The sequence below is a fragment of the Oncorhynchus keta genome, chromosome 20 (genome assembly GCF_023373465.1).
Source record: "Oncorhynchus keta strain PuntledgeMale-10-30-2019 chromosome 20, Oket_V2, whole genome shotgun sequence".
In the NCBI taxonomy this organism is placed as follows: domain Eukaryota; kingdom Metazoa; phylum Chordata; class Actinopteri; order Salmoniformes; family Salmonidae; genus Oncorhynchus; species Oncorhynchus keta.
This window is the reverse complement of record NC_068440.1, coordinates 38,314,716-38,339,951: the sequence shown is the minus strand read 5'-3', so window position 1 is coordinate 38,339,951 and position 25,236 is coordinate 38,314,716. Positions and strand designations below refer to the sequence as shown.

The 25,236-nt window shown below is 40.6% G+C and overlaps 1 protein-coding gene across 3 annotated transcripts in view; it reads left to right on the top strand.

Annotated features, from left to right (window-relative positions):
- Positions 1-25,236, top strand: part of LOC118380819 (regulator of G-protein signaling 3-like) — a 42,535-nt gene that overhangs the window by 15,254 nt on the left and 2,045 nt on the right. For all 3 annotated transcript variants that reach the window (XR_008073289.1, XR_008073288.1, XM_052472827.1), the window contains exon 5: positions 24,161-24,327. Coding sequence is in view for 1 of the 3 variants with exons in the window: in XM_052472827.1 (XP_052328787.1) it covers positions 24,161-24,327 (167 nt within the window). In the remaining 2 variants the exon portion in view is untranslated. The remainder of the gene's footprint in view (positions 1-24,160; positions 24,328-25,236) is intronic.

The window sequence follows — 25,236 nt, the reverse complement described above, 5'->3', positions numbered from 1 at the left end:
GAGCTAGGAACAGAAGCATTTAGTTAGATATTACTGCATTGTTGGAGCTAGGAACACAAGCATTTAGTTAGATACTACTGCACTGTTGGAGCTAGGAACACAAGCATTTAGTTAGATATTACTGCACTGTTGGAGCTAGGAACACAAGCATTTAGTTAGATACTACTGCACTGTTGGAGCTTGGAACACAAGCATTTAGTTAGATACTACTGCACTGTTGGAGCTAGGAACACAAGCATTTAGTTAGATACTACTGCACTGTTGGAGCTAGGAACACAAGCATTTAGTTAGATATTACTGCACTGTTGGAGCTAGGAACACAAGCATTTAGTTAGATACTACTGCACTGTTGGAGCTAGGAACACAAGCATTTAGTTAGATACTACTGCACTGTTGGAGCTAGGAACACAATCATTTAGTTAGATATTACTGCACTGTTGGAGCTAGGAACACAAGCATTTAGTTAGATATTACTGCACTGTTGGAGCTAGGAACACAAGCATTTAGTTAGATATTACTGCACTGTTGGAGCTAGGAACACAAGCATTTAGTTAGATAATACTGCACTGTTGGAGCTAGGAACACAAGCATTTAGTTAGATATTACTGCACTGTTGGAGCCAGGAACACAAGCATTTAGTTAGATATTACTGCACTGTTGGAGCTAGGAACACAAGCATTTAGTTAGATATTACTGCACTGTTGGAGCTAGAAACACAAGCATTTAGTTAGATATTACTGCACTGTTGGAGCTAGGAACACAAGCATTTAGTTAGATACTACTGCACTGTTGGAGCTAGGAACACAAGCATTTAGTTAGATACTACTGCACTGTTGGAGCTAGGAAAACAATAATTTAGTTAGATACTACTGCACTGTTGGAGCTAGGAACACAAGCATTTAGTTAGATATTACTGCACTGTTGGAGCTAGGAACACAAGCATTTAGTTAGATACTACTGCACTGTTGGAGCTAGGAACACAAGCATTTAGTTAGATACTACTGCACTGTTGGAGCTAGGAACACAAGCATTTAGTTAGATATTACTGCACTGTTGGAGCTAGGAACACAAGCATTTAGTTAGATATTACTGCACTGTTGGAGCTAGGAACACAAGCATTTAGTTAGATAATACTGCACTGTTGGAGCTAGGAACACAAGCATTTAGTTAGATATTACTGCACTGTTGGAGCCAGGAACACAAGCATTTAGTTAGATATTACTGCACTGTTGGAGCTAGGAACACAAGCATTTAGTTAGATATTACTGCACTGTTGGAGCTAGGAACACAAGCATTTAGTTAGATACTACTGCACTGTTGGAGCTAGGAACACAAGCATTTAGTTAGATACTACTGCACTGTTGGAGCTAGGAACACAAGCATTTAGTTAGATATTACTGCACTGTTGGAGCTAGGAACACAAGCATTTAGTTAGATACTACTGCACTGTTGGAGCTAGGAACACAAGCATTTAGTTAGATACTACTGCACTGTTGATATTACTGAGCTAGGAACACAATCATTTAGTTAGATATTACTGCACTGTTGGAGCTAGGAACACAAGCATTTAGTTAGATATTACTGCACTGTTGGAGCTAGGAACACAAGCATTTAGTTAGATATTACTGCACTGTTGGAGCTAGGAACACAAGCATTTAGTTAGATAATACTGCACTGTTGGAGCTAGGAACACAAGCATTTAGTTAGATATTACTGCACTGTTGGAGCCAGGAACACAAGCATTTAGTTAGATATTACTGCACTGTTGGAGCTAGGAACACAAGCATTTAGTTAGATATTACTGCACTGTTGGAGCTAGAAACACAAGCATTTAGTTAGATATTACTGCACTGTTGGAGCTAGGAACACAAGCATTTAGTTAGATACTACTGCACTGTTGGAGCTAGGAACACAAGCATTTAGTTAGATACTACTGCACTGTTGGAGCTAGGAACACAATAATTTAGTTAGATACTACTGCACTGTTGGAGCTAGGAACACAAGCATTTAGTTAGATATTACTGCACTGTTGGAGCTAGGAACACAAGCATTTAGTTAGATACTACTGCACTGTTGGAGCTAGGAACACAAGCATTTAGTTAGATACTACTGCACTGTTGGAGCTAGGAACACAAGCATTTAGTTAGATATTACTGCACTGTTGGAGCTAGGAACACAAGCATTTAGTTAGATATTACTGCACTGTTGGAGCTAGGAACACAAGCATTTAGTTAGATAATACTGCACTGTTGGAGCTAGGAACACAAGCATTTAGTTAGATATTACTGCACTGTTGGAGCCAGGAACACAAGCATTTAGTTAGATATTACTGCACTGTTGGAGCTAGGAACACAAGCATTTAGTTAGATATTACTGCACTGTTGGAGCTAGGAACACAAGCATTTAGTTAGATAATACTGCACTGTTGGAGCTAGGAACACAAGCATTTAGTTAGATATTACTGCACTGTTGGAGCCAGGAACACAAGCATTTAGTTAGATATTACTGCACTGTTGGAGCTAGGAACACAAGCATTTAGTTAGATATTACTGCACTGTTGGAGCTAGAAACACAAGCATTTAGTTAGATACTACTGCACTGTTGGAGCTAGGAACACAAGCATTTAGTTAGATACTACTGCACTGTTGGAGCTAGAAACACAAGCATTTAGTTAGATATTACTACACTGTTGGAGCTAGGAACACAAGCATTTAGTTAGATATTACTGCACTGTTGGAGCTAGGAACACAAGCATTTAGTTAGATACTACTGCACTGTTGGAGCTAGGAACACAAGCATTTAGTTAGATACTACTGCACTGTTGGAGCTAGGAACACAAGCATTTAGTTAGATACTACTGCACTGTTGGAGCTAGGAACACAAGCATTTAGTTAGATACTACTGCACTGTTGGAGCTAGGAACACAAGCATTTAGTTAGATACTACTGCACTGTTGGAGCTAGGAACACAATAATTTAGTTAGATACTACTGCACTGTTGGAGCTAGGAACACAAGCATTTAGTTAGATATTACTGCACTGTTGGAGCTAGGAACACAAGCATTTAGTTAGATACTACTGCACTGTTGGAGCTAGGAACACAAGCATTTAGTTAGATACTACTGCACTGTTGGAGCTAGGAACACAAGCATTTAGTTAGATATTACTGCACTGTTGGAGCTAGGAACACAAGCATTTAGTTAGATATTACTGCACTGTTGGAGCTAGGAACACAAGCATTTAGTTAGATAATACTGCACTGTTGGAGCTAGGAACACAAGCATTTAGTTAGATATTACTGCACTGTTGGAGCCAGGAACACAAGCATTTAGTTAGATATTACTGCACTGTTGGAGCTAGGAACACAAGCATTTAGTTAGATATTACTGCACTGTTGGAGCTAGGAACACAAGCATTTAGTTAGATACTACTGCACTGTTGGAGCTAGGAACACAAGCATTTAGTTAGATACTACTGCACTGTTGGAGCTAGGAACACAAGCATTTAGTTAGATATTACTGCACTGTTGGAGCTAGGAACACAAGCATTTAGTTAGATACTACTGCACTGTTGGAGCTAGGAACACAAGCATTTAGTTAGATACTACTGCACTGTTGGAGCTAGGAACACAATCATTTAGTTAGATATTACTGCACTGTTGGAGCTAGGAACACAAGCATTTAGTTAGATATTACTGCACTGTTGGAGCTAGGAACACAAGCATTTAGTTAGATATTACTGCACTGTTGGAGCTAGGAACACAAGCATTTAGTTAGATAATACTGCACTGTTGGAGCTAGGAACACAAGCATTTAGTTAGATATTACTGCACTGTTGGAGCCAGGAACACAAGCATTTAGTTAGATATTACTGCACTGTTGGAGCTAGGAACACAAGCATTTAGTTAGATATTACTGCACTGTTGGAGCTAGAAACACAAGCATTTAGTTAGATATTACTGCACTGTTGGAGCTAGGAACACAAGCATTTAGTTAGATACTACTGCACTGTTGGAGCTAGGAACACAAGCATTTAGTTAGATACTACTGCACTGTTGGAGCTAGGAACACAATAATTTAGTTAGATACTACTGCACTGTTGGAGCTAGGAACACAAGCATTTAGTTAGATATTACTGCACTGTTGGAGCTAGGAACACAAGCATTTAGTTAGATACTACTGCACTGTTGGAGCTAGGAACACAAGCATTTAGTTAGATACTACTGCACTGTTGGAGCTAGGAACACAAGCATTTAGTTAGATATTACTGCACTGTTGGAGCTAGGAACACAAGCATTTAGTTAGATATTACTGCACTGTTGGAGCTAGGAACACAAGCATTTAGTTAGATAATACTGCACTGTTGGAGCTAGGAACACAAGCATTTAGTTAGATATTACTGCACTGTTGGAGCCAGGAACACAAGCATTTAGTTAGATATTACTGCACTGTTGGAGCTAGGAACACAAGCATTTAGTTAGATATTACTGCACTGTTGGAGCTAGGAACACAAGCATTTAGTTAGATAATACTGCACTGTTGGAGCTAGGAACACAAGCATTTAGTTAGATATTACTGCACTGTTGGAGCCAGGAACACAAGCATTTAGTTAGATATTACTGCACTGTTGGAGCTAGGAACACAAGCATTTAGTTAGATATTACTGCACTGTTGGAGCTAGAAACACAAGCATTTAGTTAGATACTACTGCACTGTTGGAGCTAGGAACACAAGCATTTAGTTAGATACTACTGCACTGTTGGAGCTAGAAACACAAGCATTTAGTTAGATATTACTACACTGTTGGAGCTAGGAACACAAGCATTTAGTTAGATATTACTGCACTGTTGGAGCTAGGAACACAAGCATTTAGTTAGATACTACTGCACTGTTGGAGCTAGGAACACAAGCATTTAGTTAGATACTACTGCACTGTTGGAGCTAGGAACACAAGCATTTAGTTAGATACTACTGCACTGTTGGAGCTAGAAACACAAGCATTTAGTTAGATATTACTGCACTGTTGGAGGTAGGAACACAAGCATTTAGTTAGATACTACTGCACTGTTGGAGCTAGGAACACAAGCATTTAGTTAGATATTACTGCACTGTTGGAGCTAGGAACACAAGCATTTAGTTAGATATTACTGCACTGTTGGAGCTAGGAACACAATAATTTAGTTAGATACTACTGCACTGTTGGAGCTAGGAACACAAGCATTTAGTTAGATATTACTGCACTGTTGGAGCTAGGAACACAAGCATTTAGTTAGATACTACTGCACTGTTGGAGCTAGGAACACAAGCATTTAGTTAGATACTACTGCACTGTTGGAGCTAGGAACACAAGCATTTAGTTAGATATTACTGCACTGTTGGAGCTAGGAACACAAGCATTTAGTTAGATATTACTGCACTGTTGGAGCTAGGAACACAAGCATTTAGTTAGATAATACTGCACTGTTGGAGCTAGGAACACAAGCATTTAGTTAGATATTACTGCACTGTTGGAGCCAGGAACACAAGCATTTAGTTAGATATTACTGCACTGTTGGAGCTAGGAACACAAGCATTTAGTTAGATATTACTGCACTGTTGGAGCTAGAAACACAAGCATTTAGTTAGATACTACTGCACTGTTGGAGCTAGGAACACAAGCATTTAGTTAGATACTACTGCACTGTTGGAGCTAGAAACACAAGCATTTAGTTAGATATTACTACACTGTTGGAGCTAGGAACACAAGCATTTAGTTAGATATTACTGCACTGTTGGAGCTAGGAACACAAGCATTTAGTTAGATACTACTGCACTGTTGGAGCTAGGAACACAAGCATTTAGTTAGATACTACTGCACTGTTGGAGCTAGGAACACAACCATTTAGTTAGATACTACTGCACTGTTGGAGCTAGAAACACAAGCATTTAGTTAGATATTACTGCACTGTTGGAGCTAGGAACACAAGCATTTAGTTAGATATTACTGCACTGTTGGAGCTAGGAACACAAGCATTTAGTTAGATATTACTGCACTGTTGGAGCTAGGAACACAAGCATTTAGTTAGATATTACTGCACTGTTGGAGCTAGGAACACAAGCATTTAGTTAGATACTACTGCACTGTTGGAGCTAGGAACACAAGCATTTAGTTAGATATTACTGTACTGTTGGAGCTAGGAACACAAGCATTTAGTTAGATACTACTGCACTGTTGGAGCTAGGAACACAAGCATTTAGTTAGATATTACTGCACTGTTGGAGCTAGGAACACAAGCATTTAGTTAGATATTACTGCACTGTTGGAGCTAGGAACACAAGCATTTAGTTAGATATTACTGCACTGTTGGAGCTAGGAACACAAGCATTTAGTTAGATATTACTGCACTGTTGGAGCTAGGAACACAAGCATTTAGTTAGATATTACTGTACTGTTGGAGCTAGGAACACAATCATTTAGTTAGATACTACTGCACTGTTGGAGCTAGAAACACAAGCATTTAGTTAGATATTACTGCACTGTTGGAGCTAGGAACACAAGCATTTAGTTAGATATTACTGCACTGTTGGAGCTAGGAACACAAGCATTTAGTTAGATACTACTGCACTGTTGGAGCTAGGAACACAAGCATTTAGTTAGATATTACTGCACTGTTGGAGCTAGGAACACAAGCATTTAGTTAGATATTACTGCACTGTTGGAGCTAGGAACACAAGCATTTAGTTAGATATTACTGCACTGTTGGAGCTAGGAACACAAGCATTTAGTTAGATAATACTGCACTGTTGGAGCTAGGAACACAAGCATTTAGTTAGATATTACTGCACTGTTGGAGCCAGGAACACAAGCATTTAGTTAGATATTACTGCACTGTTGGAGCTAGGAACACAAGCATTTAGTTAGATATTACTGCACTGTTGGAGCTAGAAACACAAGCATTTAGTTAGATACTACTGCACTGTTGGAGCTAGGAACACAAGCATTTAGTTAGATACTACTGCACTGTTGGAGCTAGAAACACAAGCATTTAGTTAGATATTACTACACTGTTGGAGCTAGGAACACAAGCATTTAGTTAGATATTACTGCACTGTTGGAGCTAGGAACACAAGCATTTAGTTAGATACTACTGCACTGTTGGAGCTAGGAACACAAGCATTTAGTTAGATACTACTGCACTGTTGGAGCTAGGAACACAAGCATTTAGTTAGATACTACTGCACTGTTGGAGCTAGAAACACAAGCATTTAGTTAGATATTACTGCACTGTTGGAGCTAGGAACACAAGCATTTAGTTAGATATTACTGCACTGTTGGAGCTAGGAACACAAGCATTTAGTTAGATATTACTACACTGTTGGAGCTAGGAACACAAGCATTTAGTTAGATATTACTGCACTGTTGGAGCTAGGAACACAAGCATTTAGTTAGATACTACTGCACTGTTGGAGCTAGGAAAACAAGCATTTAGTTAGATATTACTGTACTGTTGGAGCTAGGAACACAAGCATTTAGTTAGATACTACTGCACTGTTGGAGCTAGGAACACAAGCATTTAGTTAGATATTACTGTACTGTTGGAGCTAGGAACACAAGCATTTAGTTAGATATTACTGCACTATTGGAGCTAGGAACACAAGCATTTAGTTAGATATTAGTACACTGTTGGAGCTAGGAACACAAGCATTTAGTTAGATATTACTGCACTGTTGGAGCTAGGAACACAAGCATTTAGTTAGATATTACTGTACTGTTGGAGCTAGGAACACAAGCATTTAGTTAGATACTACTGCACTGTTGGAGCTAGAAACACAAGCATTTAGTTAGATATTACTGCACTGTTGGAGCTAGGAACACAAGCATTTAGTTAGATATTACTGCACTGTTGGAGCTAGGAACACAAGCATTTAGTTAGATACTACTGCACTGTTGGAGCTAGGAACACAAGCATTTAGTTAGATATTACTGCACTGTTGGAGCTAGGAACACAAGCATTTAGTTAGATATTACTACACTGTTGGAGCTAGGAACACAAGCATTTATTTAGATATTACTGCACTGTTGGAGCTAGGAACACAAGCATTTAGTTAGATATTACTGCACTATTGGAGCTAGGAACACAAGCATTTAGTTAGATATTAGTACACTGTTGGAGCTAGGAACACAAGCATTTAGTTAGATATTACTGCACTGTTGGAGCTAGGAACACAAGCATTTAGTTAGATATTACTGTACTGTTGGAGCTAGGAACACAAGCATTTAGTTAGATACTACTGCACTGTTGGAGCTAGAAACACAAGCATTTAGTTAGATATTACTGCACTGTTGGAGCTAGGAACACAAGCATTTAGTTAGATACTACTGCACTGTTGGAGCTAGGAACACAAGCATTTAGTTAGATATTACTGCACTGTTGGAGCTAGGAACACAAGCATTTAGTTAGATATTACTGCACTGTTGGAGCTAGAAACACAAGCATTTAGTTAGATATTACTACACTGTTGGAGCTAGGAACACAAGCATTTAGTTAGATATTACTGCACTGTTGGAGCTAGGAACACAAGCATTTAGTTAGATACTACTGCACTGTTGGAGCTAGGAACACAAGCATTTAGTTAGATATTACTACACTGTTGGAGCTAGGAACACAAGCATTTAGTTAGATATTACTGCACTGTTGGAGCTAGGAACACAAGCATTTAGTTAGATACTACTGCACTGTTGGAGCTAGGAACACAAGCATTTAGTTAGATACTACTGCACTGTTGGAGCTAGGAACACAAGCATTTAGTTAGATATTACTGCACTGTTGGAGCTAGGAACACAAGCATTTAGTTAGATATTACTGCACTGTTGGAGCTAGGAACACAAGCATTTAGTTAGATACTACTGCACTGTTGGAGCTAGGAACACAAGCATTTAGTTAGATATTACTGTACTATTGGAGCTAGGAACACAAGCATTTAGTTAGATATTACTACACTGTTGGAGCTAGGAACACAAGCATTTAGTTAGATATTACTGCACTGTTGGAGCTAGGAACACAAGCATTTAGTTAGATATTACTGCACTATTGGAGCTAGGAACACAAGCATTTAGTTAGATATTAGTACACTGTTGGAGCTAGGAACACAAGCATTTAGTTAGATATTACTGCACTGTTGGAGCTAGAAACACAAGCATTTAGTTAGATATTACTACACTGTTGGAGCTAGGAACACAAGCATTTAGTTAGATATTACTGCACTGTTGGAGCTAGGAACACAAGCATTTAGTTAGATACTACTGCACTGTTGGAGCTAGGAACACAAGCATTTAGTTAGATACTACTGCACTGTTGGAGTTAGGAACACAAGCATTTAGTTAGATATTACTGCACTGTTGGAGCTAGGAACACAAGCATTTAGTTAGATACTACTGCACTGTTGGAGCTAGGAACACAAGCATTTAGTTAGATATTACTGCACTGTTAGAGCTAGGAACACAAGCATTTAGTTAGATATTACTGCACTGTTGGAGCTAGAAACACAAGCATTTAGTTAGATATTACTGCACTGTTGCAGCTAGAAACACAAGCATTTAGTTAGATATTACTGCACTGTTGGAGCTAGGAACACAAGCATTTAGTTAGATATTGCTGCACTGTTGGAGCTAGAAACACAAGCATTTAGTTAGATATTACTGCACTGTTGGAGCTAGGAACACAAGCATTTAGTTAGATATTACTGCACTGTTGGAGCTAGGAACACAAGCATTTAGTTAGATATTAGTACACTGTTGGAGCTAGGAACACAAGCATTTAGTTAGATATTACTGCACTGTTGGAGCTAGGAACACAAGCATTTAGTTAGATATTACTGTACTGTTGGAGCTAGGAACACAAGCATTTAGTTAGATATTACTGCACTATTGGAGCTAGGAACACAAGCATTTAGTTAGATATTAGTACACTGTTGGAGCTAGGAACACAAGCATTTAGTTAGATATTACTGCACTGTTGGAGCTAGGAACACAAGCATTTAGTTAGATATTACTGTACTGTTGGAGCTAGGAACACAAGCATTTAGTTAGATACTACTGCACTGTTGGAGCTAGGAACACAAGCATTTAGTTAGATATTACTGCACTGTTGGAGCTAGGAACACAAGCATTTAGTTAGATATTACTGCACTATTGGAGCTAGGAACACAAGCATTTAGTTAGATATTAGTACACTGTTGGAGCTAGGAACACAAGCATTTAGTTAGATATTACTGCACTGTTGGAGCTAGGAACACAAGCATTTAGTTAGATATTACTGTACTGTTGGAGCTAGGAACACAAGCATTTAGTTAGATATTACTGCACTGTTGGAGCTAGGAACACAAGCATTTAGTTAGATATTACTGTACTGTTGGAGCTAGGAACACAAGCATTTAGTTAGATACTACTGCACCGTTGGAGCTAGAAACACAAGCATTTAGTTAGATATTACTGCACCGTTGGAGCTAGGAACACAAGCATTTAGTTAGATATTACTGCACTGTTGGAGCTAGGAACACAAGCATTTAGTTAGATACTACTGCACTGTTGGAGCTAGGAACACAAGCATTTAGTTAGATATTACTGTACTATTGGAGCTAGGAACACAAGCATTTAGTTAGATATTACTACACTGTTGGAGCTAGGAACACAAGCATTTAGTTAGATATTACTGCACTGTTGGAGCTAGGAACACAAGCATTTAGTTAGATATTACTGTACTGTTGGAGCTAGGAACACAATCATTTAGTTAGATACTACTGCACTGTTGGAGCTAGAAACACAAGCATTTAGTTAGATATTACTGCACTGTTGGAGCTAGGAACACAAGCATTTAGTTAGATACTACTGCACTGTTGGAGTTAGGAACACAAGCATTTAGTTAGATATTACTGCACTGTTGGAGCTAGGAACACAAGCATTTAGTTAGATATTACTGCACTGTTGGAGCTAGAAACACAGGCATTTAGTTAGATATTACTACACTGTTGGAGCTAGGAACACAAGCATTTAGTTAGATATTACTGCACTGTTGGAGCTAGGAACACAAGCATTTAGTTAGATACTACTGCACTGTTGGAGCTAGGAACACAAGCATTTAGTTAGATACTACTGCACTGTTGGAGTTAGGAACACAAGCATTTAGTTAGATATTACTGCACTGTTGGAGCTAGGAACACAAGCATTTAGTTAGATACTACTGCACTGTTGGAGCTAGGAACACAAGCATTTAGTTAGATATTACTGCACTGTTAGAGCTAGGAACACAAGCATTTAGTTAGATATTACTGCACTGTTGGAGCTAGAAACACAAGCATTTAGTTAGATATTACTGCACTGTTGCAGCTAGAAACACAAGCATTTAGTTAGATATTACTGCACTGTTGGAGCTAGGAACACAAGCATTTAGTTAGATATTGCTGCACTGTTGGAGCTAGAAACACAAGCATTTAGTTAGATATTACTGCACTGTTGGAGCTAGGAACACAAGCATTTAGTTAGATATTACTGCACTGTTGGAGCTAGAAACACAAGCATTTAGTTAGATATTACTGTACTGTTGGAGCTAGGAACACAAGCATTTAGTTAGATACTACTGCACTGTTGGAGCTAGGAACACAAGCATTTAGTTAGATATTACTGCACTGTTGGAGCTAGGAACACAAGCATTTAGTTAGATACTACTGCACTGTTGGAGCTAGGAACACAAGCATTTAGTTAGATATTAGTACACTGTTGGAGCTAGGAACACAAGCATTTAGTTAGATATTACTGCACTGTTGGAGCTAGGAACACAAGCATTTAGTTAGATATTACTGTACTGTTGGAGCTAGGAACACAAGCATTTAGTTAGATACTACTGCACTGTTGGAGCTAGGAACACAAGCATTTAGTTAGATATTACTGCACTGTTGGAGCTAGGAACACAAGCATTTAGTTAGATATTACTGCACTATTGGAGCTAGGAACACAAGCATTTAGTTAGATATTAGTACACTGTTGGAGCTAGGAACACAAGCATTTAGTTAGATATTACTGCACTGTTGGAGCTAGGAACACAAGCATTTAGTTAGATATTACTGTACTGTTGGAGCTAGGAACACAAGCATTTAGTTAGATATTACTGCACTGTTGGAGCTAGGAACACAAGCATTTAGTTAGATACTACTGCACTGTTGGAGCTAGAAACACAAGCATTTAGTTAGATATTACTGCACCGTTGGAGCTAGGAACACAAGCATTTAGTTAGATATTACTGCACTGTTGGAGCTAGGAACACAAGCATTTAGTTAGATACTACTGCACTGTTGGAGCTAGGAACACAAGCATTTAGTTAGATATTACTGTACTATTGGAGCTAGGAACACAAGCATTTAGTTAGATATTACTACACTGTTGGAGCTAGGAACACAAGCATTTAGTTAGATATTACTGCACTGTTGGAGCTAGGAACACAAGCATTTAGTTAGATATTACTGCACTATTGGAGCTAGGAACACAAGCATTTAGTTAGATATTAGTACACTGTTGGAGCTAGGAACACAAGCATTTAGTTAGATATTACTGCACTGTTGGAGCTAGGAACACAAGCATTTAGTTAGATATTACTGTACTGTTGGAGCTAGGAACACAATCATTTAGTTAGATACTACTGCACTGTTGGAGCTAGAAACACAAGCATTTAGTTAGATATTACTGCACTGTTGGAGCTAGGAACACAAGCATTTAGTTAGATACTACTGCACTGTTGGAGCTAGGAACACAAGCATTTAGTTAGATATTACTGCACTGTTGGAGCTAGGAACACAAGCATTTAGTTAGATATTACTGCACTGTTGGAGCTAGGAACACAAGCATTTAGTTAGATATTACTACACTGTTGGAGCTAGGAACACAAGCATTTAGTTAGATATTACTGCACTGTTGGAGCTAGGAACACAAGCATTTAGTTAGATACTACTGCACTGTTGGAGCTAGGAACACAAGCATTTAGTTAGATACTACTGCACTGTTGGAGTTAGGAACACAAGCATTTAGTTAGATATTACTGCACTGTTGGAGCTAGGAACACAAGCATTTAGTTAGATACTACTGCACTGTTGGAGCTAGGAACACAAGCATTTAGTTAGATATTACTGCACTGTTAGAGCTAGGAACACAAGCATTTAGTTAGATATTACTGCACTGTTGGAGCTAGAAACACAAGCATTTAGTTAGATATTACTGCACTGTTGCAGCTAGAAACACAAGCATTTAGTTAGATATTACTGCACTGTTGGAGCTAGGAACACAAGCATTTAGTTAGATATTGCTGCACTGTTGGAGCTAGAAACACAAGCATTTAGTTAGATATTACTGCACTGTTGGAGCTAGGAACACAAGCATTTAGTTAGATATTACTGCACTGTTGGAGCTAGGAACACAAGCATTTAGTTAGATACTACTGCACTGTTGGAGCTAGGAACACAAGCATTTAGTTAGATATTAGTACACTGTTGGAGCTAGGAACACAAGCATTTAGTTAGATATTACTGCACTGTTGGAGCTAGGAACACAAGCATTTAGTTAGATATTACTGTACTGTTGGAGCTAGGAACACAAGCATTTAGTTAGATACTACTGCACTGTTGGAGCTAGGAACACAAGCATTTAGTTAGATATTACTGCACTGTTGGAGCTAGGAACACAAGCATTTAGTTAGATATTACTGCACTATTGGAGCTAGGAACACAAGCATTTAGTTAGATATTAGTACACTGTTGGAGCTAGGAACACAAGCATTTAGTTAGATATTACTGCACTGTTGGAGCTAGGAACACAAGCATTTAGTTAGATATTACTGTACTGTTGGAGCTAGGAACACAAGCATTTAGTTAGATATTACTGCACTGTTGGAGCTAGGAACACAAGCATTTAGTTAGATATTACTGTACTGTTGGAGCTAGGAACACAAGCATTTAGTTAGATACTACTGCACTGTTGGAGCTAGAAACACAAGCATTTAGTTAGATATTACTGCACCGTTGGAGCTAGGAACACAAGCATTTAGTTAGATATTACTGCACTGTTGGAGCTAGGAACACAAGCATTTAGTTAGATACTACTGCACTGTTGGAGCTAGGAACACAAGCATTTAGTTAGATATTACTGTACTATTGGAGCTAGGAACACAAGCATTTAGTTAGATATTACTACACTGTTGGAGCTAGGAACACAAGCATTTAGTTAGATATTACTGCACTGTTGGAGCTAGGAACACAAGCATTTAGTTAGATATTACTGCACTATTGGAGCTAGGAACACAAGCATTTAGTTAGATATTAGTACACTGTTGGAGCTAGGAACACAAGCATTTAGTTAGATATTACTGCACTGTTGGAGCTAGGAACACAAGCATTTAGTTAGATATTACTGTACTGTTGGAGCTAGGAACACAATCATTTAGTTAGATACTACTGCACTGTTGGAGCTAGAAACACAAGCATTTAGTTAGATATTACTGCACTGTTGGAGCTAGGAACACAAGCATTTAGTTAGATACTACTGCACTGTTGGAGTTAGGAACACAAGCATTTAGTTAGATATTACTGCACTGTTGGAGCTAGGAACACAAGCATTTAGTTAGATACTACTGCACTGTTGGAGTTAGGAACACAAGCATTTAGTTAGATATTACTGCACTGTTGGAGCTAGGAACACAAGCATTTAGTTAGATACTACTGCACTGTTGGAGCTAGGAACACAAGCATTTAGTTAGATATTACTGCACTGTTAGAGCTAGGAACACAAGCATTTAGTTAGATATTACTGCACTGTTGGAGCTAGAAACACAAGCATTTAGTTAGATATTACTGCACTGTTGCAGCTAGAAACACAAGCATTTAGTTAGATATTACTGCACTGTTGGAGCTAGGAACACAAGCATTTAGTTAGATATTGCTGCACTGTTGGAGCTAGAAACACAAGCATTTAGTTAGATATTACTGCACTGTTGGAGCTAGGAACACAAGCATTTAGTTAGATATTACTGCACTGTTGGAGCTAGGAACACAAGCATTTAGTTAGATATTACTGCACTGTTGGAGCTAGAAACACAAGCATTTAGTTAGATATTACTGCACTGTTGCAGCTAGGAACACAAGCATTTAGTTAGATATTACTGCACTGTTGGAGCTAGAAACACAAGCATTTAGTTAGATACTACTGCACTGTTGGAGCTAGGAACACAATAATTTAGTTAGATACTACTGCACTGTTAGCGCTAGGAACACAAGCATTTAGTTACACCCACAGTAACATCTGCTAAATATGTGTACGTGACCAATACAAATGTATTTGAACGAGCAACAACTGCCCTCCTTTAGTGACAGGGTGAGAGAGAAAGGGAGAGATAGAACTCATGTAGCAGAGTAAACTTTTTTTTTTAAGAGTTACAAATCACATTTAACAAACTAAACATTGAATCCTTCCATTTTTTTTTGCTGTCTTGATTCATACAGCGTCTCAGAGAATAAGATCAGGTCCATGTCATCGTATTCAATGTGATCTAAAAGGCCAAACTGATCCTAGGTCAGCACTGAGACGCTTCGTGAATATAGTCCCAGTTCTCAGATTGATTGTTCTACGTGACAAGGATAATGGGTGGGACCTTGAATCCCAAATGGCACCCTCTTCTCCCTATAGAGTGCACCACTTTTGACTATGGACTCTGGTTAAACGTAGTGCACTATATAGGGAACAGGGTGCCATTTAGGGCTACGCGAGCCGTGACCAAGGAAGATACAGTAATGTCTTGTTTACTTCCTCATTCCTTCTAGAATTTCTCCTGTCCTGTTACTAACACCCGTATTATTCCACCACACCACACACTGTTGTGACAGTTTGTTGTCGTTATCTTGTAAAACAGGTTCAGGCAACCCTGGTCCTGGAGGGGCCCGCAGGCACTTCATGTTTTTTTTATTTAACTGACCTGGAAGACCAGGTGTGTTGAATTTAGTCAATCACTGAACTGATCAATTAGCTCAGTTGTTCAGGTGTGGGCGCCTAGTTACTACCTGCGGCAGTCCAGGAACAGGGTTACTTAACCCCTGTCGTATGGGATCAAAATAACTAAGGGATGGTGTTTTCAGTGACCTTCCTTTTGATAGTCACATTCCAGGAAAGCAAGTGTCCTTGCTCTTCTATGGAAATTGTTGTCAGTTAAAGATAAACCCTAGGCTGTCATGGCTACATGTGCCCCACACACACACACACACACACACACACACACACACACACACACACCATACTTTAGTGTAGTCCTATTAGAATGTGGAACATTAGAGAACCATTAATGCTACCCGTGCATTGGGAAAGTATTCAGACCCCTGGAAGTTTCCTGGTCATGGACCCAACATATTGATGTTTTGTTCCCCGAGCCACTTAGTTATCACTTTTGCCTTATGGCAAGGTGCTCCACCATGCTGGAAAAGGCATTGTTCGTCACCAAACTGTTCCTGAATGGTTGGGAGAAGTTGCTCTCGGAGGATGTGTTGGTACCATTCTTTATTCATGGCTGTGTCATTAGGCAAAATGGTGAGTAAGCCCCACTCCCTTGGCTGAGAAGCAACCCCACACATGAATGGTCTCAGGATACTTTACTGTTGGCATGACACAGGACTGATGGTAGCGCTCACCTTGTCTTCTCCAGACAAGCTTTTTTCCGGATGCCCCAAACAATCTGAAAGGGATTCATCAGAGAAAATGACTTCACCCCAGTCCTCAGCAGTCGAATCCCTGTACCTTTTGCAGAATATCAGTCTGTCCCTGATGTTTTTCCTGGAGAGAAGTGGCTTCTTTGCTGCCCTTCTTGACACCAGGCTATCCTCCAAAAGTATTCACCTCACTGTGCGTGCAGATGCACTCACACCTGCCTGCTGCCATTCCTGAGCAAGCTCTGTACTGCTGGTGCCCCAATCCCACAGCTGAATTAACTTTAGGAGACGGTCCTGGCGCTTGCTGGTCTTTCTTGGGCGCCCTGAAGCCTTCTTCACAACAATTGAACCGCTCTCCTTGAAGTTCTTGATGATCTGATAAATGGTTGATTTAGGTGCAATCTTACTGGCAGCAATATCCTTGCCTGTGATGCCATTTTTTGTGCAAAGCAATGATGATGGCACATGTTTCCTTCCAAACAACTTGATTGGAGTCCACCTGTGGTACATTTTTATTATTATTATTATTATTATATTATATTATAAATTCAATTCATTGAACATGATTTACAAATGTACACACACCTGTCTCAGAGCAAAAGCCAAGTTATGAGGTCGAAGAAATAGTCCGTAGAGCTCCGAGAAATTATTGTGTCGAGGCACAGGTCTGGGGAAGGGTACCAAAACAGGTCCCCAAACACAGTGGCCTCCATCATTCTTAATTGGAAGAAGTTTGGAACTACCAAAACTCTTCCTAGAGCTGGCCGCCTGGCCAAACTGAACAATCAGGAGGACAAGGGCCTTGGTCAGGGAGGTGACCAAGAACCTGATGGTCACTCTGACAGAGCTCCAGAGTTCCTCTGTGGAGATGGGAGAACCTTCCAGAAGGACAACCATCTCTGCAGCACTCCACCAATCAGGCCTTTATGGTAGAGAGGCAAGACGGAAGCCACTCCTCAGTAAAAGGCACATGACAGCCCGCTTGGAGTTTGCCAAAAGGCACCTAAAGACTCTCAGACCATGAGAAACACGATTCTCTGGTCTGATGAAACCAAGATTGAACTATTTGGCCTGAATGCCAAGCGTCACATATTCCTACATCTCAATGGCTGGGTTTAGACAGGCAGTCAATTTCTGATCTTTTGCCCAATTATTGGCAATAATATTGAGCTTATCTGGTTGGCCAAAAGGCAAGTATAAACTCAGCCAATGTTCCTTTCAGATTATAAACTGTATTGTCCATTCTTGTGGAATGGAAATGTCTTTATAGTGATGTGGCTCACACATAGCAATCAGACAGAATACAAAAACAGTCTAAATGATAGCCTCATAAATACAACCGCATAAATACTATCATCAGTCTACTGTTATTGAAATTAAAAGCTTTCTTGGACTGCTGTCATCTACTTTCTATATACATATACAGAACGATTGATTTCTTTCAGCTTTTATTTCTTTCATCACATTCCCAGTGGGTCAGAAGTTTATATACACTCAATTAGTATTTGGTAGCATTGCCTTTAAATGTTTTAACTTGGGTCAAACGTTTCAGGTAGCCTTCCAAAAGCTTCCCACAATAAGTTGAGTGAATGTTGGCCTATTCCTCCTGACAGAGCTGGTGTAACTGAGTCAGGTTTGTAGGTCTCCTTCTTCGTACACGCTTTTTCAGTTCTGCCCACAAATGTTCTATAGGATTGAGGTCAGGGCTTTGTGATGGCCACTCCAATACCTTGACTTTGTTGTCCTTAAGCCATTTTGCCACAACTTTGTAAGTGTGCTTGGGGTCATTGTCCATTTGGAAAATCCATTTGCGACCAAGATTTAACTTCCTGACTGATGTCTTGAGATGTTGCTTCAATATATCCACAAAATTGTCCAACCTCACGAGGCCATCTATTTTGTGAAGTGCACCAATCCCTTCTGCAGCAAAGCACCCCCACAACATGATGCTGCCACCCCCGTGCTTCACGGTTGGGATGGTGTTCTTCGTCTTGCAATCCTCCTCCTTTTTCCTCCAAACACAATGATGGTCATTATGGCCAAACAGTTCTATTATTGTTTCATCAGACCAGAAGACATTTCCTCAAAAAGTACCATCTTTGTCCTCATGTGCAGTTGCAAACCGTAGTCTGGCTTTTTTATGGCGGTTTTGGAGCAGTGGTTTCTTCCTTGCTGAGCGGCCTTTCAGGTTATGTCGATAGAGGACTCGTTTTACTCTGGATATAGATACTTGTGTACCTGTTTCCTCCAGCATCTTCACAAGGTCCTTTGCTGTTGTTCTGGGATTGATTTGCACTTTTCACACCAAAATACGTTCATCTCTAGGAGACAGAACATGTCTCCTTCCTGAACTGTATGATGACTTTGGGGACCCATGGTGTTTATACTTGGGTACTATTGTTTATACAGATGAACGTGATACCTTAAGGCGTTTGGAAATTTCTCCCAAGGATGAACCAGACTCAATGGAGGTCTACAATATTTTTCTGAGGTCTTGGTTGATTTATTTTGATTTTCCCATGATTTCAAGCAAAGAGGCACTGAGTTTGAAGGTAGGCCTTGAAATACATCCACAGGTACACCTCCAATTGACTTAAACAATTTCAATTAGCCTATCATAAGTTTCTAAAGCCATGACATAATTTTCTGGAATTTTCCAACTTCTGACCCGCTGGAATTGTGATACAGTGAATTATCAGTGAAATAATCTGTCAGTAAACAATTGTTGGAAAAATGACTTGTGTCATGCACAAAGTAGATGTCCTAACCGACTTTCCTTAAACTATAGTTTGTTAACAAGAAATGTGTGGAGTGGTTGAAACATGAGTTTTAATGACTCCAACGTAAGTGTATGTAAACTTCCGACTTCAACTGTACATATGAGATGAGTAATGCAAAATATGTAAACGTCATTATTAAAGTGCCAATAATAAAGTGGCTACTGAAGCATTTGTTCGAGTGGCCAATGATTTGAGTCAGTATATTGGCAGCAGCAACCATATGTTGGCTGTTTAACAGTCTGATGGCCTTGAGATAGAAGCTGTTTTTCAGTCTCTCGGTCCCAGCTTTGATGCACCTATACGGACATCGTCTTCTCGAGGTTTAGCGGGGTGAACAGGCAGTGGCTCGGGAGGTTGTTGTCCTTGATGGTCTTTAGCTTAGTTATAAATTATGAAGTGATGAAGTTTTGATTATGTTAGGTGAAGTGTTTACACTTGTTTTAATTGCTGAACTATTATTCAAAATAAACTAGTGTCAGTGATTAACTAGTGTCAGTGATTAACTAGCGTCGGTGAGTAACTAGTGTCAGTGATTAACTAGTGTCAGTGAGTAACTAGTGTCAGTGAGCAACTAGTGTCAGTGATTAACTAGTGTCAGTGAGCAACTAGTGTCAGTGATTAACTAGTGTCAGTGATTAACTAGTGTCAGTGATTAACTAGTGTCAGTGATTAACTAGTGTCAGTGATTAACTAGTGTCAGTGATTAACTAGTGTCAGTGATTAACTAGTGTCAGTGATTAACTAGTGTCAGTGATTAACTAGTGTCAGTGATTAACTAGTGTCAGTGATTAACTAGTGTCAGTGATTAACTAGTGTCAGTGATTAACTAGTGTCAGTCATCAACTAGTGTCAGTGAGTAACTAGTGTCAGTGATTAACTAGTGTCAGTGATTAACTAGTGTCAGTGATTAACTAGTGTCAGTGATTAACTAGTGTCAGTCATCAACTAGTGTCAGTGATTAACTAGTGTCAGTGAGTAACTAGTGTCAGTGAGTAACTAGTGTCGGTGATTAACTAGTGTCAGTGATTAACTAGTGTCAGTCATCAACTAGTGTCAGTGATTAACTAGTGTCAGTGAGTAACTAGTGTCAGTGAGTAACTAGTGTCAGTGATTAACTAGTGTCAGTGATTAACTAGTGTCGGTGATTAACTAGTGTCGGTGATTAACTAGTGTCGGTGATTAACTAGTGTCAGTGATTAACTAGTGTCAGTGATTAACTAGTGTCAGTGATTAACTAGTGTCAGTGATTAACTAGTGTCAGTGATTAACTAGTGTCAGTCATCAACTAGTGTCAGTCATCAACTAGTGTCAGTGAGTAACTAGTGTCAGTTAGTAACTAGTGTCAGTGATTAACTAGCGTCGGTGATTAACTAGTGTCAGTGAGTAACTAGTGTCAGTGATTAACTAGTGTCAGTCATCAACTAGTGTCAGTGAGTAACTAGTGTCAGTGAGTAACTAGTGTCAGTGATTAACTAGTGTCGGTGATTAACTAGCGTCGGTGATTAACTAGTGTCAGTGAGTAACTAGTGTCAGTGATTAACTAGTGTCAGTGATTAACTAGTGTCAGTGAGTAACTAGTGTCAGTGAGTAACTAGTGTCAGTGATTAACTAGTGTCAGTGAGTAACTAGTGTCAGTGAGTAACTAGTGTCAGTGAGTAACTAGTGTCAGTGAGTAACTAGTGTCAGTCATCAACTAGTGTCAGTGAGTAACTAGTGTCAGTCATCAACTAGTGTCAGTGAGTAACTAGTGTCAGTTAGTAACTAGTGTCAGTGATTAACTAGCGTCGGTGATTAACTAGTGTCAGTGAGTAACTAGTGTCAGTGAGTAACTAGTGTCAGTGATTAACTAGCGTCGGTGATTAACTAGTGTCAGTGATTAACTAGTGTCAGTGATTAACTAGTGTCAGTGATTAACTAGTGTCAGTGAGTAACTAGTGTCAGTGATTAACTAGTGTCAGTGATTAACTAGTGTCAGTGATTAACTAGTGTCAGTGATTAACTAGTGTCAGTGATTAACTAGTGTCAGTGAGTAACTAGTGTCAGTGATTAACTAGTGTCAGTGATTAACTAGTGTCAGTGATTAACTAGTGTCAGTGAGTAACTAGTGTCAGTGATTAACTAGTGTCAGTGATTAACTAGTGTCAGTGATTAACTAGTGTCAGTGATTAACTAGTGTCAGTGATTAACTAGTGTCAGTGATTAACTAGTGTCAGTGATTAACTAGTGTCAGTGATTAACTAGTGTCGGTGATTAACTAGTGTCAGTGATTAACTAGTGTCAGTGATTAACTAGTGTCAGTGATTAACTAGTGTCAGTGAGTAACTAGTGTCAGTGATTAACTAGTGTCAGTGAGTAACTAGTGTCAGTGATTAACTAGTGTCAGTGATTAACTAGTGTCAGTGAGTAACTAGTGTCAGTGATTAACTAGTGTCAGTGATTAACTAGTGTCAGTGATTAACTAGTGTCAGTCATCAACTAGTGTCAGTCATCAACTAGTGTCAGTGAGTAACTAGTGTCAGTTAGTTAGTTATACCTACTACTGTAGAAGGTTAGCTGACTTTTCAACAACAACAAAAATAACTCAATGTGGCTTGCTACTTTGTCCCTCATGCTAGCTACTTTGTCCCTCATGCTAGCCTTTACAGCCAAATATCACTTACGTCTAGCTACTTGTCCCTCATGCTAGCTACTTGTCCCTCATGCTAGCTACTTGTCCCTCATGCTAGCTACTTGTCCCTCATGCTAGCTACTTGTCCCTCATGCTAGCTACTTGTCCCTCATGCTAACTACTTGTCCCTCATGCTAGCTACTTGTCCCTCATGCTAGCCTTTACAGCCAAATATCACTTACGTCTAGCTACTTGTCCCTCATGCTAGCCTTTACAGCCAAATATCACTTATGTCTAGCAACTTGTCCCTCATGCTAGCCTTTACAGCCAAATATCACTTACGTCTAGCTACTTGTCCCTCATGCTAGCCTTTACAGACAAATATCACTTACGTCTAGCTACTTGTCCCTCATGCTAGCCTTTACAGACAAATATCACTTATGTCTAGCTACTCGTCCCTCATGCTAGCCTTTACAGCCAAATATCACTTACGTCTAGCTACTCGTCCCTCATGCTAGCCTTTACAGACAAATATCACTTACGTCTAGCTACTCGTCCCTCATGCTAGCCTTTACAGCCAAATATCACTTACGTCTAGCTACTCGTCCCTCATGCTAGCCTTTACAGCCAAATATCACTTACGTCTAGCTACTCGTCCCTCATGCTAGCCTTTACAGACAAATATCACTTACGTCTAGCTACTCGTCCCTCATGCTAGCCTTTACAGCCAAATATCACTTACGTCTAGCTACTCGTCCCTCATGCTAGCCTTTACAGCCAAATATCACTTACGTCTAGCTACTCGTCCCTCATGCTAGCCTTTACAGCCAAATATCACTTACGTCTAGCTACTTGTCCCTCATGCTAGCCTTCACAGCCAAATATCACTTACGTCAAGAATAAAGTCTATTTCTATGGCCAGCATTGTAGACTGTTGCTCCTTACGGCACTAACCTGGTGAGCGCCTTCGGAGCTCCGCCCAAGCAAAGCATTTGATTGTTTGGCGAGTTGCGAGGCGTCACTGATTGACATCTGGTGCTGACCCCTCTTGAGCTGATTTCTGCCATGGAACCTCCCCAACTTCCCGTTTTTCTGGTTTGCGATGAGGCTAGGTTAAAGGTTACGGTTGGTGTTAGGGAAAATACGATTTTTGAATGGGAATCAATTATTTGGTCCCCAATAAGGATAGTAAAACAAACCTGTGTGTGTGTGTGTGTGTGTGTGTGTGTGTGTGTGTGTGTGTGTGTGTGTGTGGTGTGTGTGTGTGTGTGTGTGTGGGCGTGTGTGGGCGTGTGTGTGTGTGTGTGTGTGTGTGTGTGTGTGTGTGTGTTACCCTGCCTATCCCAGTCACGGTATTTGGTCCCCAATAAGGATAGTAAAACAAACCTGTGTGTGTGTGAGTATGTGGGCGTGTGTGTGTGTGGGCGTATGTGTGTGTGTACGTGTTAATGTGTCACCCTGCCTATCCCAGTCACGGTGTGTGAACAATGACATGTTGTAACCACTGTGTCAGCAATCTGCTGGATTCCTTCGCTTCCCCACCCCCACTCAGTCTGCACAAAAACATGTTGCAACCCACTGTCTAAGCAGAGAGAGAGAGAGAGAGAGAGAGAGAGAGAGAGAGAGAGAGAGAGAGACAGAGAGAGGGGGTGGATGTGTGACTGATTAAAGATAGCACGAATGACAATATACTGGGGAAAAAAATCCTATGATTGATTAGTACTTTACAGACTGTGTTTATTTCTGTGTAAATGCTGTATCTGTGCGTGCGTGTGCGCGCACAGTAACTTTTTTGAAACGTCAGGATTTTTTCAGGTCCTGAATTTGTTCAAATGCTATTTTAAGCTTAAGGGTTTTGGGTTTTGCAGGTTAGGGAAAATAGGATTTTTACTCCAAAAAGTCACAAATAAAGCTGTGTCTGTGTGTGTTTGCATGTCAGTGTATTGGCCAATGGGGTGTGTGAACATCCCATCTGTCTCCCCTTCCTCGTCTTCCCCTCTAGTGACTTCCTAAATGTACTTTCATAATCCCTAATACCCCCCTCCCCCTCCCACTCTCCAGTGGGTGTGTCTGTGTTTGGAGCATTCCTTCGCTCAGAGTTTAGTGAGGAGAATCTGCAGTTCTATCTGGCCTGTGAGCAGTACAGAAACTCGTCCAACAACTTCAGCCTGCACAGACGGGCCAAGGCGATCACTGCCACCTATATTGATGCGGGGGCGCCACGAGAGGTATACAGCATTTGTCTATACTTGAAGCTGCCTGACCGGCCTTTCTATCGGTTTATCTGTACAAGGGCTTGTCTTTATCCATCTACCATTCTGTAATCTTCTTCATTCTGCACGATGGTGTGTTTGTTAAACCAGTTGATTCACCCATCCCCTGTCCTCTCCCTCTTTCACTCTCCCTCCCTCCATCCCCTGTCCTCTCCCTCTTTCACTCTCTCTCTCCCTCCATCCCCTGTCCTCTCCCTCTTTCACTCTCTCTCTCCCTCCATCCCCATGTCCTCTCCCTCCTTTCCTCTCCCTCTTTCCTCTCCCTCCCTCCATCCCCATGTCCTCTCCCTCTTTCACTCTCCCTCTCCCTCCCTCATCCCCTGTCCCCTCCATCCCCCATCCTCTCCCTCTTTCACTCTCTCTCTCTCCCTCCATCCCCTGTCCTCTCCCTCTTTCACTCCCTCTCTCCCTCCATCCCCATGTCCTCTCCCTCTTTCACTCTCTCTCTCCCTCCATCCCCTGTCCTCTCCCTCTTTCACTCTCTCTCTCCCTCCATCCCCCATCCTCTCCCTCTTTCACTATCTCTCTCGCTCCTTCCCCCATCCTCTCCCTCTTTCACTCTCTCTCCCTCCATCCCCTGTCCTCTCCCTCTTTCACTCTCTCTCTCCCTCCATCCCCATGTCCTCTCCCTCTTTCACTCTCTCTCTCCCTCCCTCCCTCCATCCCCTGTCCTCTCCCTCTTTCACTCTCTCTCTCCCTCCATCCCCCATCCTCTCCCTCTTTCACTCTCTCTCCCTCCATCCCCTGTCCTCTCCCTCTCTCCCTCCATCCCCATGTCCTCTCCCTCTTTCACTCTCTCTCTCCCTCCATCCCCTGTCCTCTCCCTCTTTCACTCTCTCTCTCTCCCTCCATCCCCCATCCTCT